General features: G+C 54.0%; 8 protein-coding genes across 8 annotated transcripts; 6 read left to right on the forward strand and 2 right to left on the reverse strand.

The window, feature by feature from the left end:
- The first annotated feature begins 380 nt into the window (after positions 1 to 380).
- Positions 381 to 1,272, forward strand: BO70DRAFT_361485 (alpha/beta hydrolase). Its single transcript, XM_025543052.1, has 2 exons — positions 381 to 849; positions 913 to 1,272. Exons 1-2 carry the CDS (start codon positions 412 to 414, stop codon positions 1,093 to 1,095), a joined length of 621 nt encoding a protein of 206 aa, XP_025399811.1. The 5' UTR covers positions 381 to 411; the 3' UTR covers positions 1,096 to 1,272.
- A 514-nt stretch (positions 1,273 to 1,786) lies between these two features.
- Positions 1,787 to 2,901, forward strand: BO70DRAFT_386820 (short-chain dehydrogenase/reductase; the record flags this gene model as incomplete). The annotated part of the gene is made up of 2 exons (XM_025545854.1): positions 1,787 to 2,455; positions 2,508 to 2,901. Exons 1-2 carry the CDS (start codon positions 1,812 to 1,814, stop codon positions 2,899 to 2,901), a joined length of 1,038 nt encoding a protein of 345 aa, XP_025399812.1. The 5' UTR covers positions 1,787 to 1,811.
- Positions 2,902 to 3,662: 761 nt separating this feature from the next.
- BO70DRAFT_352234 (RmlC-like cupin) lies at positions 3,663 to 4,353 on the forward strand (the record flags this gene model as incomplete). Its single annotated transcript, XM_025541785.1, has 4 exons — positions 3,663 to 3,714; positions 3,774 to 3,842; positions 4,037 to 4,190; positions 4,242 to 4,353. 4 exons carry the CDS (start codon positions 3,663 to 3,665, stop codon positions 4,351 to 4,353), a joined length of 387 nt encoding a protein of 128 aa, XP_025399813.1.
- Positions 4,354 to 4,582: 229 nt separating this feature from the next.
- BO70DRAFT_428682 (NAD(P)-binding protein) lies at positions 4,583 to 5,793 on the reverse strand (the record flags this gene model as incomplete). The annotated part of the gene is made up of 3 exons (XM_025548003.1): positions 4,583 to 4,915; positions 4,961 to 5,406; positions 5,688 to 5,793. The coding sequence occupies 3 exons, from the start codon at positions 5,791 to 5,793 to the stop codon at positions 4,583 to 4,585; spliced, it is 885 nt and encodes a 294-aa protein (XP_025399814.1).
- Positions 5,794 to 6,688: 895 nt separating this feature from the next.
- On the reverse strand, positions 6,689 to 9,028 carry BO70DRAFT_361487 (T6SS phospholipase effector Tle1-like catalytic domain-containing protein). Its single transcript, XM_025543053.1, has 2 exons — positions 8,443 to 9,028; positions 6,689 to 8,391 (listed from the first exon to the last, which is right to left on the reverse strand). Exons 1-2 carry the CDS (start codon positions 8,785 to 8,787, stop codon positions 6,754 to 6,756), a joined length of 1,983 nt encoding a protein of 660 aa, XP_025399815.1. The 5' UTR covers positions 8,788 to 9,028; the 3' UTR covers positions 6,689 to 6,753.
- A 1,886-nt stretch (positions 9,029 to 10,914) lies between these two features.
- BO70DRAFT_313657 (arylsulfotransferase family protein) lies at positions 10,915 to 12,605 on the forward strand. Its single transcript, XM_025540252.1, has 3 exons — positions 10,915 to 11,488; positions 11,541 to 11,606; positions 11,664 to 12,605. Exons 1-3 carry the CDS (start codon positions 10,942 to 10,944, stop codon positions 12,542 to 12,544), a joined length of 1,494 nt encoding a protein of 497 aa, XP_025399816.1. The 5' UTR covers positions 10,915 to 10,941; the 3' UTR covers positions 12,545 to 12,605.
- Positions 12,606 to 12,970: 365 nt separating this feature from the next.
- BO70DRAFT_379211 (agmatinase) lies at positions 12,971 to 14,544 on the forward strand. The gene is made up of 4 exons (XM_025545319.1): positions 12,971 to 13,196; positions 13,250 to 13,335; positions 13,407 to 14,100; positions 14,151 to 14,544. Exons 1-4 carry the CDS (start codon positions 13,115 to 13,117, stop codon positions 14,510 to 14,512), a joined length of 1,224 nt encoding a protein of 407 aa, XP_025399817.1. The 5' UTR covers positions 12,971 to 13,114; the 3' UTR covers positions 14,513 to 14,544.
- Positions 14,545 to 14,847: 303 nt separating this feature from the next.
- On the forward strand, positions 14,848 to 15,765 carry BO70DRAFT_352239 (uncharacterized protein; the record flags this gene model as incomplete). Its single annotated transcript, XM_025541786.1, has 1 exon — positions 14,848 to 15,765. One exon carries the CDS (start codon positions 14,848 to 14,850, stop codon positions 15,763 to 15,765), a length of 918 nt encoding a protein of 305 aa, XP_025399818.1.
- Positions 15,766 to 16,095: the final 330 nt, after the last annotated feature.

Raw genomic sequence — 16,095 nt, forward strand, 5'->3', positions numbered from 1 at the left:
ACAAATATGCATTCATGCATACACGGGTGGGTCTGCCTAAACTCCCGTCCAGATTGCTATCCAAATTCGTGTTAGCATCTCAATTAGTGCCATAGAAACCGGGGCCATGATTGTCCCACTGCCCGGTCCGATTCCTCCGGCTTCATCCTCGGCGTCCCCGAGACGGGAGGAGCAACTAGATCGACGAGACGGTTGACGTGACTCATATCGCCGTCGCCAAGTACAACTATTTCATCTATATGCCACGGAAACCGAAACAGAGGATGAGGCCAGCGAAGTCATGCCCGCCATGCTAGACCTAAATGGGAGCCCGCTGCAACATGCTGCACCCATCGCGACAGTGATAAATGGAAGAAAGGTCCACCTCTGTCGAATATTCAGCCTGATGCAACCCCCAGAAGACCCATAATCATGTCTCAGTCCAAACCCTCGATCATCCTTGTCACGGGCTCCTTCTGCCTGCCCGAGTTCTATGATGCTGTGACCACGCAAGTCGCGGCCCAGGGCTATGATATCCATACCCTTCGACTGCCCAGCGTCGGCCCGAACCCTGGGGAAAGCACCTCCCATCTTCCCAACCCACCCACCATGTACGACGACGCGGCGGCTATTGCACGCGAAATCGCACAGCGGGCGGAGCAAGGCAAGGAAGTGATCGTGGTGGGTCACTCGTATGGCGGGGTGCCGGTCGCCCAGAGCATCGAGGGGCTGGTGAAGGAGGGCAGTGGGCAAATTGGCGGGGTGATCCGGCTGGGGTACATGACGGCGGTGGTGCCGGCCCTGGGGGGTTCGACGTTGGACGTGCTGGGCCAAGTAGCCCCCGAGAAGCGCGGGAAAGTGCGACTGGATGTTTGTCACTCAACCTCGTTCCGTTTCCTTTCCCTATGCAAGATCATTAACCCGGAATGACAGGAAAACGGCTGGATGTGGCAGGACGACCTCCCCGCAGCCGGGGCACGGTGCTTCTCCGACCTCCCCCCCGCCCAGGGCCTGGCGTTGATCAAGCTCTTCCCGGCACACTCGGCCGCTAGCTTTGCCAACCCCTTGACGTATGCGGGGTACAAGGATGTGCCGGTTTCGTATCTGATCTGCTGAGGACAAAGTCATCCCGCGCCAGGTGCAGGAAACGGGGATCGAGTTGATCAGGAAGGAGAGTGGCCGCGAGGTGGATGTGACGGTAATTGCGACGGCCCATGCCGCCATGACGAGTGCCCCGGAGCTGGTGGTGGATTGGATTTTGCGGTTGGCAGGGGATAAATGAGAATAGATACCAGTTAATTGATAATGGAAAAGCCCTGTTGAGCAGGGTTAGTTCAAAAAAAAAAAGCATCTTGTGACATAGGAATCACCAACTGGCTCAAGCAGTGATTTGATTAATTGTCGAGTAAATATCAAGTGAGAGTTGGACGAAACCAGAAAGGCAACTAGCCATGATATGGCCAGTGAATGAGTCGCGTCATTTTACGCCCACAGCACAAATACACTCATCAAGGGTACATTGTTGGCTGCTTGAGTCCCCAGTATCCTAGAGATGTAATTCGGAATTGAGTATAGAGAGAAGGCAATATCCTCGCAGCCACCTGGCATTGGATAGTTGGGCCACTGGAGAATGGTGGCGGGATGAGTCGGGGGGATAATTGTCCCGCTGGCCGTGTCCCCAGGAACGTTCCCCCGTCCCCGACTTGCCCTAATTTCCATTTCAAGGGCAGTATTCACTTCCAAGGAGATGTTAAAAGATGTAGTTCTTTTCCTGTCTGAGAGCGCTTGATCCCCCCCTCTCCACTTCCGAGATTTATCTCACATCACTGACCATGGCTCCTCCAGTCGAATTCCCCATTACCCCCAGCCTCGGCACGGGCCTGCGCCTGTTCTTCCACTCGCAGCTGTTCATCACGCCTCCATTGCCTACACACTCCTTCGCCAACCAGACAGTTATCGTCACTGGCTCCAACACTGGTCTCGGGCTCGAAGCCGCGCGTCATTTCTATCGCCTCAACTGCGCCCGACTCATCCTCGCCGTCCGCACGGTCGCAAAGGGCGAGGCCGCCAAGGAGGACATCGTGAGCACCGTAAAGCAACGAGCAGACGCCGATGCGATCGAAGTCTGGCCGCTGGATATGTCCAGCACCGCCTCGACGCTTGCCTTTGCGGAGCGTGTGAAGACGGAGCTGCCACGGGTGGACGTGCTGGTCGAGAATGCAGGAATCAACACCGCCGACTGGACACTTGTTGAAGGTTACGAACAGGCCGTACAAGTCAACGTGTTGAACACATTTCTGCTGGCACTGTCACTGTTGCCCAAACTCACCGATACCAAGACTACCTTCCCCGATTCGCATCCGCATCTAGTCATCGTCAGCTCCGAGGCGCACCGTCTGACCAAGTTCCCTGAGATCAATGCGCCTGATCTATATGCGAAGCTGAACGATCAAGCGGAATTCAGCCAGCAGCCTAGGTATTTACGTCCTTTTTTTTGGAACCAGAGAGATCGCGCTAATGAGAAAAAGATACCAAGCCACGAAGCTCATCGAGATTCTGTTCACGCGCGAACTCGTCGCGCGGCGCAAGACTGCTTCGCCTCCCGCTGTCATTATCAACGTGGTCAATCCGGGCCTCTGCACGTCCAATCTCGATCGTCGAGGCCCTCAACCCCCTCTGCTTGTACGGATTGTGCGTAGGATTCTTGACCGCACTACCGAGGTGGGCGGACGGACTTTCGTACTCGCTGCCTCGGCCCCAGTGAGCTCACACGGGGAGCTCCAAAGCGACGGGGCAAATCAGGATGTCGAGTCGTGGATCTACACGGAGGTCGGAATTCGGGCACAGAGGAAGGTGTTCGAGCAGACGTGGAGGGTTTTGGAAATGCGGAAGCCGGGCATTGGTCAAGAGGTGGGGCTGTGAAGAATGAATCCAGAATCAGAAAGAACTTATACACATACCGGCTTTCTTCGATATACTATATGCATGCCAGGAGAATATGTTTGGAACCGGATATAATATGGTTGCATGTGGGGAAATCTTTACATATTACCGTGAAAATCGGGCGCGGAAGGCTCAACAAGGCGAATTTCAGTGACAATAGTCCTGTGTATAACACCCCTATCCGTAGTATAGAGCGGGGGCTTTCCATAAGGCTGATACTAAGGGCACCCTTTGTTCTCCAAATGCCGACCTGCCGGCAGCGGGACTATCAACCCCAATCCCGCACTTTATCCTGATGCAGTACCGTCTTTTTTACCCCGACTCCACTTTACTTACCCCAAACTTGGTCCTGCATGAGGAATCATATGTTTCTTCACAACCTAAGTTAATAATTGATTCTCTGTACTCCTAGCCGCAGGTTACGTTAGTGAATTGATATTTCCCTATGCGCAGTTCCTGGTAAGCTGGCGTTTTGTATTGTGGGAGGAATATCGCCAGAAAACATCCACTCAACAGTATGTCTACAAGAGTTAGATAGCAGGTATATAGCATCCCATCAAGCAAATGTAACGGCCGAGCGCACGTCAATACTCAGTGGGGCGGATGATTCGGGGTTGGAAGCAGGATCTGCGGATAGATGACATCATGTCGTCGGCGGCTGCATATAGACCTGACGTCGCCAAGCCCAGGGGCTACACCGATCGAACACCAAAATTTTATCCACTGAGGAGTCATCCAAAATGAGCAACGCGGTCCACGTCACGAGAGCTTCGGAATTGGACGAAGGCACTGGTAAGTGCATATCCAGTTGTCAATCCGGTAACGATGGATGATTGACGAGGGCTCAACAGGGGGCCAGACAGCTGGCATGGTGCGGAAGGGAGCCATCATCGACAAGTCTGATAACATCTGCTCCTTGGGTATGCTTGCTTGATTCCTTCTGTTTTTTTTCCTGCAGATGTACCGCCTTCGTCGTCCCTGATTTTGCTGTTCTTAACTTTACCTGGAAGCCGGACCCCAGGGGATAGGCAAATTCCTGAATCCCTTCCGCTATGTGTTGAAATTCTGCATCATCCTGTTGTCTTATACCTGTCCGATTCTAACGCATAGCCAGTGATGTGTGCCCAGCCACATACCTCTTCGGCCGTCCACCACCACGGAGAACAAGATACGATTGTATATGCTGCCAAGGGTTACGGATCCATCGTCTTCGATGGTGGAAAGGAGCGAAAGGATCTTTCGCCCGGGGACTTTGCGATCATTCCAGCGTAAGTCTGCGATATTGTTGTTATGTCCCAGTAAAGCTAAGTTATGTGCAGATATACTGAGCATCAAGAGGCGAATCGTTCGGATGAACCTGTTGAATGGGTCATAGTGCGAACGGGGCGTACACCGGTCACTGTCAATCTTGAGGGCTGGGGAGAGAAATAGGATGTATCCATATTACTCCAATCGAACATTGTTGTTAGAGGTTGAAGCGAACGAGATATTCGCGATAATCCGTTTACCTACCTACCGTAAGGCTCGTCAGTTGCCGTTTCCATGATAACCAACGGTATGCGAATAGACACATGCCAAAGAAGATATTATGCATATATCATCTTTCCCTATTCCTAAGGGATGCCGGGGTTCTTTCCCTCCGAATCAATACCTTCCAATCTCAAAGCATCATCTGCAACAACCCCGACTCGACTTCTTTTTTGAACTTTCGGGCGGTGATCTCAAGACTATCTCCCCAGTTGGTTCCCTGGAGACCCTTAGATATTAGGATAAACCCCCCATTACCGGGCACCTTGGGATCCAAGCACCGCACGTGAGCCTCGGCCACATCGTCCAGGTGAACCGAGGCATTGGCGATAGCTTTGTCCTCCCCAAGAACGACAGAGTCCAGAATCTCCCTGTTGGCTCCCCTCAGCGCATCTGTGGCGTCGGTGACCAGTTCATCCGCGCCAATAACAAAGGCTGGGAAGAGATGAAACACGTCAAATGAAGGCTTGATGAACGCCAGTCACTTCTCAGCCTCGTTCAGTGCGGCCACTTTGCTAGCCGCATACGTCTCAAAGTGAAAGGAATACTCGGTTGGCGTAGGAACACGAGTGTTCTCGTTGACAACATTTTCGACCTGTCCTGAAACAATGGCCGACCATGGCAAGATTGCACCTGTATAAGAGGTGATCACGACACGTCGGATGGAGCCCGCCTGCTGCGCAGAAGTCAGAAGGCCCATGCTGCCGCGGATGGCCGGGTGTATGAAGTATTCTGTGAGGTTGGGGATGTCTGGGTTTTGGGGATGGATCGGAGACGCGACATGGATGGCATATTGGGCGCCTTTGATAGCTTCGTCGTATGCACCGTCTACTTGCATATCGGGAACTTGTACGAACGAAAGCCGATCCCCTGGTGCGAGGGCCTTGATGGATGGTGTAGCGAAGATTCTCCGGGCCTTTTCCGGGCTGCGAACGGCTGCGCGGACGCGATAGCCGGCTTTGAGGGTGTCGACAACGACTCAAAAGCCAATGTGGCCGCTGCCTCCGGTGACGAAGACAAGTTCTCCTGTCATGATGAATGGATGATCGCGTGGAGGTAGAAGGTAATGAATGACGGTGGAATAGAGTCCTCTTGTGGCTGTAGAAATCCGTGTTTCTACAAGCAATTCCCTAGTTTTGCTGCGGGTCTATATAACCAACGACGGAGCTATTATATCCCTTGCTTCAACCTCATTGGACTCTGTGTGCAAGGGTATTTATATTCATAATCGCGGCTACCATATCCGAGGAGGGACACCCGGGTCATGTGGGTGAGTGGAAACGGGGCATTTAAGGGCGCCGAAGCGTATATGACAGCCTGGAGATGAATATTGTGGAAGCCCATGACATGTCTCACAATGGAAGTTCATCTACACCAAGTTTCCCCTTCGTACCCGACTGTATGTCTACCCGATTCTCGGGTTGATCTGGTAGTTGCTTGTGCGGAATAGAGAGAGGTAACGGAGGTTTTACAGTCCTGAAAAAAACATCAGTTAGATCCTCACCCAATATAAAGGGTTTAGCGCGAACTCAATAAGGATAGCTTCTGGCTAAGATAGCTTAATAGCTATATGGACTAGGCTAGAAGAGATAGTAAGAAATTTATGAGTATATTTATTTATTACTAGCGCCCAACTGAGGATTTGTATATAGTATTTATTTTACTGAACTTCACTGCCTTGGCGTGTGATACTACTTAGTATCTGGTGAATGGGCGACCGAACTCACCTTCTCGGATTGGCCGGAAGATCATTGTTTTTCTTTTTTCGTGTTGCGTCCTGAGCGGTCGCGCGAGAGATACGGAACAATGGACCTTCAATAGGTTGTTGATCTCCTCCTCGGCCAATCTCGTGTGCGGACTCTTCTTGACTTGCTTCCGGAGTGTGACAGTGCCCTTTTCCTGTTCCATGTGCAAAAGCTTTTCAAGGTTTTCCCCCTTGGGACTGAGGAGCGGATCTCATCCAACTTGAGAGCAATCCTCTCCCTTTTCACCCCTATACTTGCACTTTCCCTTTGCCGTTCTATGTACCCATTCCAGGCCGTCTTGTAAAGCCCCGGTATCTTCCTGCTCTCTTCAGTCTGCCGTGTGATTAATTTTCTTGTCCGTTCCAACATGTCACGGAGGTGCTGGTGGGACCCTTTTTCTCTTATTTCGCGCCCAAGAACACCTGAAAAAGTCCAAGCTACATTGGTGACAATGTTTGACAACCACAGCACAGGGGGTTGAAAGATAAGAAACCCCTAAATTGACAAACTATATCACAAGATGCTAAAACGCTAAATCCATTTCCCATTCTGCCATTCCTCAGATCTTCTTCTCATCCAGATCCTGCAAAAACTGCCTCGTGCGCTCACCCGTCGCCTGCATCCGTTCGGATTTCTCCGTCTCATACCCCGGGGAGGGTCTCGCACGCAGGGCGTAAACCAGCGACTTCTCCTTCCAGATACTGCCATTTACTCTCTTGCTAGCGTGCAGAAGAAGTTCCAGCAGATATAACTCGCGGTCCGTGAAGACATAAGTCTTTGGGGTCTTGTCCAAATAATTGGCTATATCCTTATTGACATCGGCGGCGAATCCGTGTCTCGGCGCCCACATTGCCAACCAGTCGGCACGCATGTAATCCCTCTCATTCGTGGGATTGTCTATGGCATCAGGGAACAGCGGCATTTCCTCGATGTAGATCATCTTCTTGACCGGTTTAGGAGGCGTCCAGATGAACGACTTGGCGTATTCCAGTCCCTGCTTCACATAGGTCTGCTCCGTGTGGCCTGCATCGACCTCCTTGGCCCAGTAGATACCTTCCGGGATGGGCCTCGAGTCGTAGGGGTCTATCGGGTTCTTCACACGTTTGAATCCGGCCAACGCGCTCGGTTCGTACTTCAGCACCGTCTCGCCGTGCGCATCGACATAGGCTTTGCTCATTGCATACGCCACGACCGGATGAATGTACTCATGCGTTCTGGACCTCGGTTTCTTGGAGCCCCGCTCGTCCAGATTATCCGGCTCATACTGCCCCGGAGTCCGAACATGGCAGCCAGACGCCCTCATCTTCCAGGTCATACTATCCGGGCGGTATCCCAGACCGCAGCCGCCGTAGGCAGTGAGATTATCGGGGTCCGCCACGCCACTGGCAGCCTGAGTTGCACTCTCGCCGTAGCTGTATCGGCACCAGGAATCGCCCTTGCTGAAGGAGCGCCGCGAGAGATCCAGGATCGTGCACATGTAGTTTTGGTACAGCCTCACCAGGGCGTAATCCTCAAACGCTAGGGGCGTGTTATGGCGCACCTGGTCGATCATCCACGCGAGGGACAGGTTAGCCATGGCCTCAAGGTCTCCGTAGTGGTTTTGGGTGTTTTCGCTGCCGCCGCCAACGTTGATGTGGTAACCCGGGAACCAGCACTGATACAGTTCGGTGTTTTTGTTGTCGTCCGGGAGATGCCACATGGTGGGCTCGAAGGCCTTGCGGTACTCGTCGAGAGCGAGGGCATGGAAGGCGTACTTGATCTGTGGGTGGACGTCGGCGTCATGAAAGCCGTAATAAGCCTCGTTCCTTTTCTTGACGTCGATCGTGGTGTTGTTCGGCAGGCCCAGAGCAGCCACAGTGTCAAACACCCCGACGACTTCGATGTGAACATTCTTTTGGAAACGGTCCATGAACTCCATACCGGGTAGGGCAAACCCGCCGGACGTTACCATTGAGTGGACCTGAGCCTTCAACTCGTTCGTGGGCTTTTTCTTTTTTCTCTCGGCTTCCTTCGCTTTTTCCTCGGCCTCCTTCTTCTTCCGGTTCTTGTACAGCTCATACACTGCCCACCAGTCATCCATCATATCGGGGAAGCAGATGCCCATGTTGCAGATCATTCCAGCCAACGCGCGGGCGGTGTAAGCGCCACGCGAGAAGCCAAAAATGTAGATCTCGTCCCCGGGAAGCCAGTTGTTTACCTAGAGGAGTCAAAACCATTATTCGTCGGTTTCCTCACCCGAGGGACTTACGATGAAGTTGTATCCCTCGCACACGTTCTCCTCTAATCCTTGACCCGTCCCTCCCTCCCAACGCTTATGAATGCTATCGACAAAGCCCCCTTCGGAACTGTTGCTAGTCCCCACGCCGGCATCGTAGAAGACAATCTGCTGGATCAGATCGCCCTCCTTATTTTTACCGTAGTTTGCGATGGAGCGACTCAGCTTGGCGACGTTGGAGGCAATGTTCTTGGTGCCGTGGTTGGAAGACTGCCAGGAGCCATCGCAGCAGACGATCAAGCGTCTGGGAGGGCGCTCGTCCAATTTAGCACCCGCATCGGCCCTGGATGCGTTGAAATTCTTCGGGTCGACAGTCATGACTCAGAAGGGCGATGAGATGAAGCACGATATGGTGAATTGGGAGACAGTCTGGTCGGTCGGTCATCGTGGCGCAGACGCGCTTTCTTTATACCCATCGCTGGACGGTGCCCCTGACGGTGGCGTTGGTCGGCCTACGACGACGCACCGACTGGTTTCCTGGAGAGACGAGCTGAATAGCCGATCTAGGTCGCTCCTCGAGGGTGCTGTTGAAGATTTGTGGTCATTTTGGCCGAGCAGAGGTGGGCGGGTGTTCAGCCGCGGCGGAGAGAGCCCTGCGCGGCCCCGTATTGTCAGCCATTCCAGAGGTCCGTTCAACGCCTCGGTTTCAGTGTGCGATAACTACCCCTGGGGTCTGGAGATCTTGAAGTAGGTGAATTCCCGAGACTTTGTTACGATTTGACAGGTAGTTTGGGCTGTTCGTATTAAATCCGATCGGTCTGGGTCCCGGAGGGCGACGGCTTCGCAGGAGTTAGGGCTCTGGAGGGAGACGAATGGAGGGGGCAGCGGACGAGCTGAAGAAGCCGCGGAGGCAATAGTCGGCCAGAGCTAGCCAGATCCTTCACAACATGGCAATCCTAGCCGAGGGGCGTCGTGTCCGGACTCAGCCACCCCTGGGCTGTTTCTTCAGATCTGCCCAATTTTGCGACCGTGTGTTCGTTCGGAGTCGGGGGTGACAGTTGTGGATGGAAGAGATGATGTTGAAACCGACAGCTGAAGATGATCATCAGTGTTTAGTGGTAACTCTTGAAGAATCCGGCCCATGGAATGCACGACGCATAAGAACCTTAATGGCGTGTCAGACTCAGCTCAGGGGGTGGGGCGCGTCGGACGCGGGCGGTGCTTCCAGCCTTCCGATGATTTCGGATTCTTTTCAGGTCTGGATTCGTTCGATCCGTCGCCCACGGGGGGTATTCGCACTCGCAAGGATTAACGCGAAGCTAGGAAGTTGGCAACATAAGGGGGGTCATGCGAAAGGGAGAAGAACAACGGCAACGGCGCGAAAATAGCGCGATGGAAGAAAAAACAGGAATTTGCCGGGGAATTTTGCAGAGGCATTTTGGCAACAAGACTGATCCTTTGGATCCTCTGGCCCGCAATACCTCATTGATTTGATCGGGAAATGATAGAAGAACACTTTGTACTCATGAGTGGAGTATGAAGTTTTAATTGCTGGGATCGAACTGCATGCAATGGTAACAGACAGTGAAGGATTTAATTCCACGCGCCGATCGGGACGGTATCATCATACCGGCCAGTCCTCGGTCAGTTCGTCTTCCCCATCCAAGTCCATACCACAAACCATCGTATCCTGTTTAGACTCAGATAATTGCAGTTGTGGTTTCATTCCCTTCTGGTAATCTTGGGAAGCCTGTGCCGGGTGCCCCCAAGAGGGTGGGATGTTGAGTGATCGATGTGCGGATGTATATTCTGTTCAAATCATGACCGGGTTCCTGGGGAACGGGATGCTGCCCTAATCGAAGAGTGAAGCTCAGTGACTCGAGCATTTGTCACGCAGACGGGACTCCCGAACCATCGGCCTTACGATCGAAATAATCAGGTCGTTCTGGTTGGACGGCAGGTTGTTCAACAGTTACTGGACCGAAACGGGTGCGACACAGGTCAAGCTTCGAGATCCGGATGAAATCATGCATATCGAACTGCAGCACGTTTTCACCCACATGAAGCAAGGCAAGCGGTTCTCCCCCGCACCTCGCGGAAGAAAGCAGAGATAACATGATGTCTCCGCGCGGGATGGACCGGTCAGCCCAGGCAGCGGCAGTTCTCGACCGTCCTGGACTGTGCTCATAGGGAGCGGATATCGCGTGCTTGGGGAGAGCAATGGCACAATGCGCAATCCGCCGACGCCGCCCATGTCAACATTCGTAGCCGAGCACGCATGTCGGCAGAGATACAGAGCTAGAATTTAGCTGCACTTTACTTCCCAGCAAGACACAACTTTACAGGATGTCGATGGGTGCAAGCGCTCCATTTATGGTGTCATACCTGAACGTGCCGAAGCGAACATCTGACGATTGCGAGAAAATACCGCCATGGAAAGTATAAAATGGCAGCTTTTGGCGGGCGATAGAGCTCCTGTTCTGAGGATCAGGATCTCGGATTCGCATTCTCTGCCTGCACACGGTCCAGGAAATGGCCCCTCTAGCCAGATACGGCCTGCTTCTCGCAGCTGCCTGCCTTCCCTTCGCGACAGCAGACGGTCAATACCGATCTCGGCCAGACATATCCACTCCTCAGCTCAACATCACCGTCCCAGCCCCCGATGCCAACGGTACCGAGTATGTGTTCATCGCTCCGTACTCGGATTACATCCAGCAGAGCGGTGCATACATCTACCGCAAGAATGGTGACTTGATCTGGTCCGGAATCGGGTACTATGCCGGCTTCGTGGCCAACTTCCACACTACAACGTACCATGGCGAGACCGTTCTGCAGGCGTTCCAGGGGACGATGGACACGCTGCATGGCGAGGGCTTTGGTCAATATGTCCTATTGAACCAGAACTATGAGCATGTCGTGACGGCAAAGACGGGGAATCATCGCATCCCGTCCATTCACGAGTTTAATGTGATCGATGGCAAAACCGCGCTGGTGGAGATCTATCTTCCCACTGTTGCCAACTTGTCCGCTTATGGAGGAAACCCGTCCCAGCAGTGGATCGGGAATGGCCTTTTCCAGGGTGAGTAGACAGTGAGACTTTGACTGCCCGACCGACTTGTTAACGCATGCAGAATTTGACATCGAAACCGGCGAGCTAGTCTTCGAGTGGAACTCGCTCGATCATCTCGATCCCGCAGGTTGGTTACCTTCTGCGCATCTATGTGTCAGTCGACCATCGTGCTGACATTCTCCAGACAGTCTGATCAAACTCAACTCTTCGAGCGCCGAAAGCGGCCTCAACTCCACGGACACATGGGACTACGTCCACCTGAACAGCGTCGACAAAGACAAAGAAGGCAACTACCTCCTCTCGTCGCGCCACTTCAGCACCATCTTCAAGATCAACGGTTCCGACGGCTCAATCATCTGGCAACTAGGTGGCCTCCACTCGACCTTTACCTACAACTTCACCTTCGGATTCCAGCACCACGCGCGGTGGCACTACGAATCGGAGCAGAAGGAGGTCATCTCCTTTTTCGACAACTCCGGCGACGGTACAATAACCTTTAACAATGTGTCCCGGGCTCTGATCGTGGAGCTGGACCACACAAACAACACCGCCACAATCCTCCGCAAAGCGACCGCCCCGTACGGAATCCAGGCCGCCTCGCAGGGTAACGTACAGTTACTTTCTGACGCCAACCTCTTCGTGAACTGGGGCCAGGCCGGTGCCATCACACAGTTCAACTCCGATAACGAGGTCATATACCATGCCTTCATCGAAGAAGCTGTCAGCTATCGCGGTTTCCTATCCAACTGGACCGGTACGCCGTACGAGGACCCGGCTATTGCTGCATACGTGGACTCCTCAAACACCACCCGGCTGTACGTTTCGTGGAACGGCGACACGGAGACGAGGGGTTGGAGGTTCTATCAGACTGCGTCGGGGAATCAGACTCAGTATCTTGGAGCGGTGGCAAGGACGTCTTTCGAGACTACTTTGCTTTGGGAGAGTGAGGAGCATCCAGCAAAGTCGGGGGCGTATTATGCGGAGGCTGTGGATGCAGAGAATAGGGTCCTTGGGCGGACGAATCCTGTCACCGCGACGGAGTATATCAGGATCAATAGCTGGTAGTGAAGTCTCGGACGACTGGCTGTGTATATAGACATTGTCAAGCTCTAACTAAAATATGAATAAAAAACCATGATGACAGGTTCAAGCAATATATAGCTATTTCCAGCCGGTCATCTATAAGGTATTTACAGAAGTCTTTTATAATTGCCCGTAGGCCCAAGTAAAGTATTCGGCTTTAGTATAAGGCGGAGACGGCCCTCTCGAGGCAAGGTTATGATTTCTATTCGCTTTTTTTTTTTTTGTTTTTGATGCGTGTGTTCTTGCAGGTTTTTTGAAACTTTTACCATTGCTTTAGCTCTGCGAATCGAGTGTGGAATTATTATCGGTCAATTATATTATGGCAATGGAAAATCGCTGAGGGAAAACAAGAACTCTTAGCACTTTCTCATCCTCCGTAGGCAACTTGATAGGCAAACGTCTCGTCGGACGATCCGGCACTTCCCCGCTCCACCTCCACTGATAAGGTGCGGGGATGCCTGTTGTATTCATCCCCCGAGGCAAGTCCTACCGCGGTGGGATATTTAATTTGCCATCTGCACCCAGGTTGAAGGTGTTGCATCAACCGTTGGAATGAAGTTCTTCGCCCTTCTGTCCACGCTTTCCACCATATCCGCCCTCCATGTCGGGGCGGACTACCCGCATCCTCTCGAGGGTAGACGCCCCCTTCAGCTCTACCTCTATATCAAGCTAACCTCACTTCTACAGACCTGGACAAAGACCTGCCGTTCTCCCAACCGGTCACTTTCGCACATCTAGAATGGCAACGCTGTCTCTCTGCCGACCACACCACCGTACGCCCCCCCCCATCTCCATCCCCTCCACCCCCTCCACCCCTCCACCTATCCAACTAACCCCCCCACAGCCCCTCGACATCGCCATCCTCGGCTTCCCCTACGACACCAGCACCTCTTATCGACCAGGCGCCCGCTTCGGCCCGCGAGGGATCCGAGCAGGCTCGTCGCGCGAAAAGAAAGGCCGCAGCTACAACCCGATCTGGGGCATCGACCCCTACTCCACCCCCCTCAGCATAATCGACTGCGGCGACATCCCGATCACACCCTTCGACGCCTCGCACGCCTTCAAGCAGATGGAACAAGGCTACCGGCAAATCCTGCACCACGGCACTACCACCCCCTCCACGCACCCCCACCCCCGCATTATCAGCCTAGGCGGCGACCACTCCATCGTTCTTCCCATCCTCCGCTCCCTGAAAAGCATCTACGGTCCTATCTCGGTCATCCATTTGGATTCGCATCTGGATACTTGGGACCCTGGGGCGGGGTATACCGGTATCGCGTCCGCGCAGTCGGCTATCACCCATGGGACGTTCTTCTGGCATGCGGCCCGGGAGGGGTGTATTGATGCTGGACGGAGTGTGCATGGGGGGCTGAGGACGAAGTTGTTCAGTGAGAGGGATTATGAGATCGATGAGCACGTGGTGGGGTTTCATCGTATTGAGGCCCATGAGATTGATGAGATTGGGGTGGGGGGGATTGTGGAGAGGACGCTCGCCGTTGTGGGGAATAATCCGGTTTATTTGTCCATTGATATTGATGGTGTGTCTTCTTTTTTTTTTCCTCCTTTCTTTTTTCTTTTTCTATTTAAGAGGCAAAGGGGGTGGTGGGATATGTATGCTGGGTGTTGACGATGGCAGTGCTCGATCCCAGCATTGCGCCCGCGACGGGCACCCCCGAGTCCGGCGGGTGGACTACGCGCGAGCTGAAACGGTACATCAAGGGGCTGGAGGAGTTGAATCTGGTCGGGGCCGACGTCGTCGAAGTCAGTCCGCCGTATGACTCCGCCGCGGAGACCACATCCGTGGCAGCGGCAGATCTGATCGTGGATATTCTGGCAGCGATGGTGAAGAAGACTTTGGAGAGCCAGAGCCAGAGCCAGAGCGAGGGTGAGGGTGAGGGTGAGGGTGAGGGTGAGGGCACGGCACGGCAGACAGCCAGGGACGAATTGTAGGGTCTGACAGGGACTGAACTGCAGGGACTCAGGCTGAAGGATTCAGGGACTCAGCCTCAGGGACTCGACTGCAGGGACTGAAGAGAACCGTGGACGGAGTGGACAGTGGACAAGGGACACAGCCCTTGACTCGTAATATCGCATTAGCTAAACGGCGGACGGTCATCCTGAAACCGCAAGATCAGCGGGCCCAGAGGGGGGAATAGGGCTGAGGAAGGGCTGCGATAGGCGCATTCCGGCCGCAATCTCCACTGCCGTCGCCGATCCGTTTGAGAAGAATGAAGCAGGCCCTTAATAACGAGTCCCCGTTTCTACTTTTAATGCCGCATCGCGGGATGATCTTGGCTCTGTCGGTCGTTGGGTCGGCCAGCCTGCCACTGCTTCTGCTTCTGCCTCTGCCAGATCCCCGGAGGATTCTTGCCTTTGCACTTGCACCATCTTGCCTACGATGTCGCCATCCTAAACTCTTCCCTCTATACAACCTCACCTCACCTCACACCCCGCACAACCGCCACCATGCGAATACTCCTCGCATTGTGCCTCTTCCTCGTCTCTATCACCGCCTCCCCCCTCTACGGCTACGCGCTGCCCTTCCCCCCCTCCGACCCCCGAAACCCGACACCTCGCCGTTCTACCCATGGCGCTCCCGCATCGCCAGCGCGGCCAACCACGTCGACCGCACAACCCTATACGGGCTGGCCCGACAAGCCCATGACCAGGGGCAACCCAACTTCGCACACTACGTGCAACACTTCCTCTCCAACACGGGCGCCGAAGCCACCGTCCCGGTCGACGAAATGATGCAAGCGATGCCGCAGTTCCGGGCCCAAGTGCACCAGCTCGCCGAATTCAAAGCGCGGCTGGCCTACCGCTCCCTCGTCATGGGCGGACACGGCGCGGTCACCTTCACCAGCTTCTGGCACGAATACACGGCCACCAGCGAGCAGAGCTGGGACTGGTATCTGGCGCTGGGGCGATTCGTCTTCAGCGTGACGGGGGTGGTGCGGATGGATGAGGCGGATCGCGTCGCGGGGACAGCCACGGTGCAGTACACGGTGCATGTGTTCGATTACTGCGACTGGGATGGCGGGCGCGATCTGATTATCGGACCGTTTCGGTTCCAGGAGCACGAGATGGGTGTCCTCCAGGTGGTGGGACTGGGGAGGGAGTTCAAGATTCGCGGGTCGAGTCAGTCGCAGATCGTGGAAGGCTTCGTGCCCGGGAATGAGTTCCCGTTGCCCGGCTCGGGGTAGGATGCTGATTGATGGATACTCATGGTTGCATGTGCATGTATATACCGAGCTATGCTGTATGTTATGATAATCGATGCCGGTCATGGATTCCTGTGTTTGTAAGGGGGGTAATACTGCTGATCGCGTGCTTGTTTGGATCTACAGGGCTTTAGCTGCGGCTTCGATGCGCTGACATCCATCCAGAAGCAACATCCCGAGCATTTCGATTCGGCATGCCATGAGCACCTTCAGTTGGGTGTGCGACTCTCCCCGATAATCCTGCTGTACGCCTACTGCAGACAGCACTCTGCGCAAATATAACCCACGAAACGCTGCGATGCTCTATCTCAG

Source organism: Aspergillus heteromorphus (assembly GCF_003184545.1).
Source record: "Aspergillus heteromorphus CBS 117.55 chromosome Unknown BO70scaffold_10, whole genome shotgun sequence".
Lineage (NCBI taxonomy): Eukaryota > Fungi > Ascomycota > Eurotiomycetes > Eurotiales > Aspergillaceae > Aspergillus > Aspergillus heteromorphus.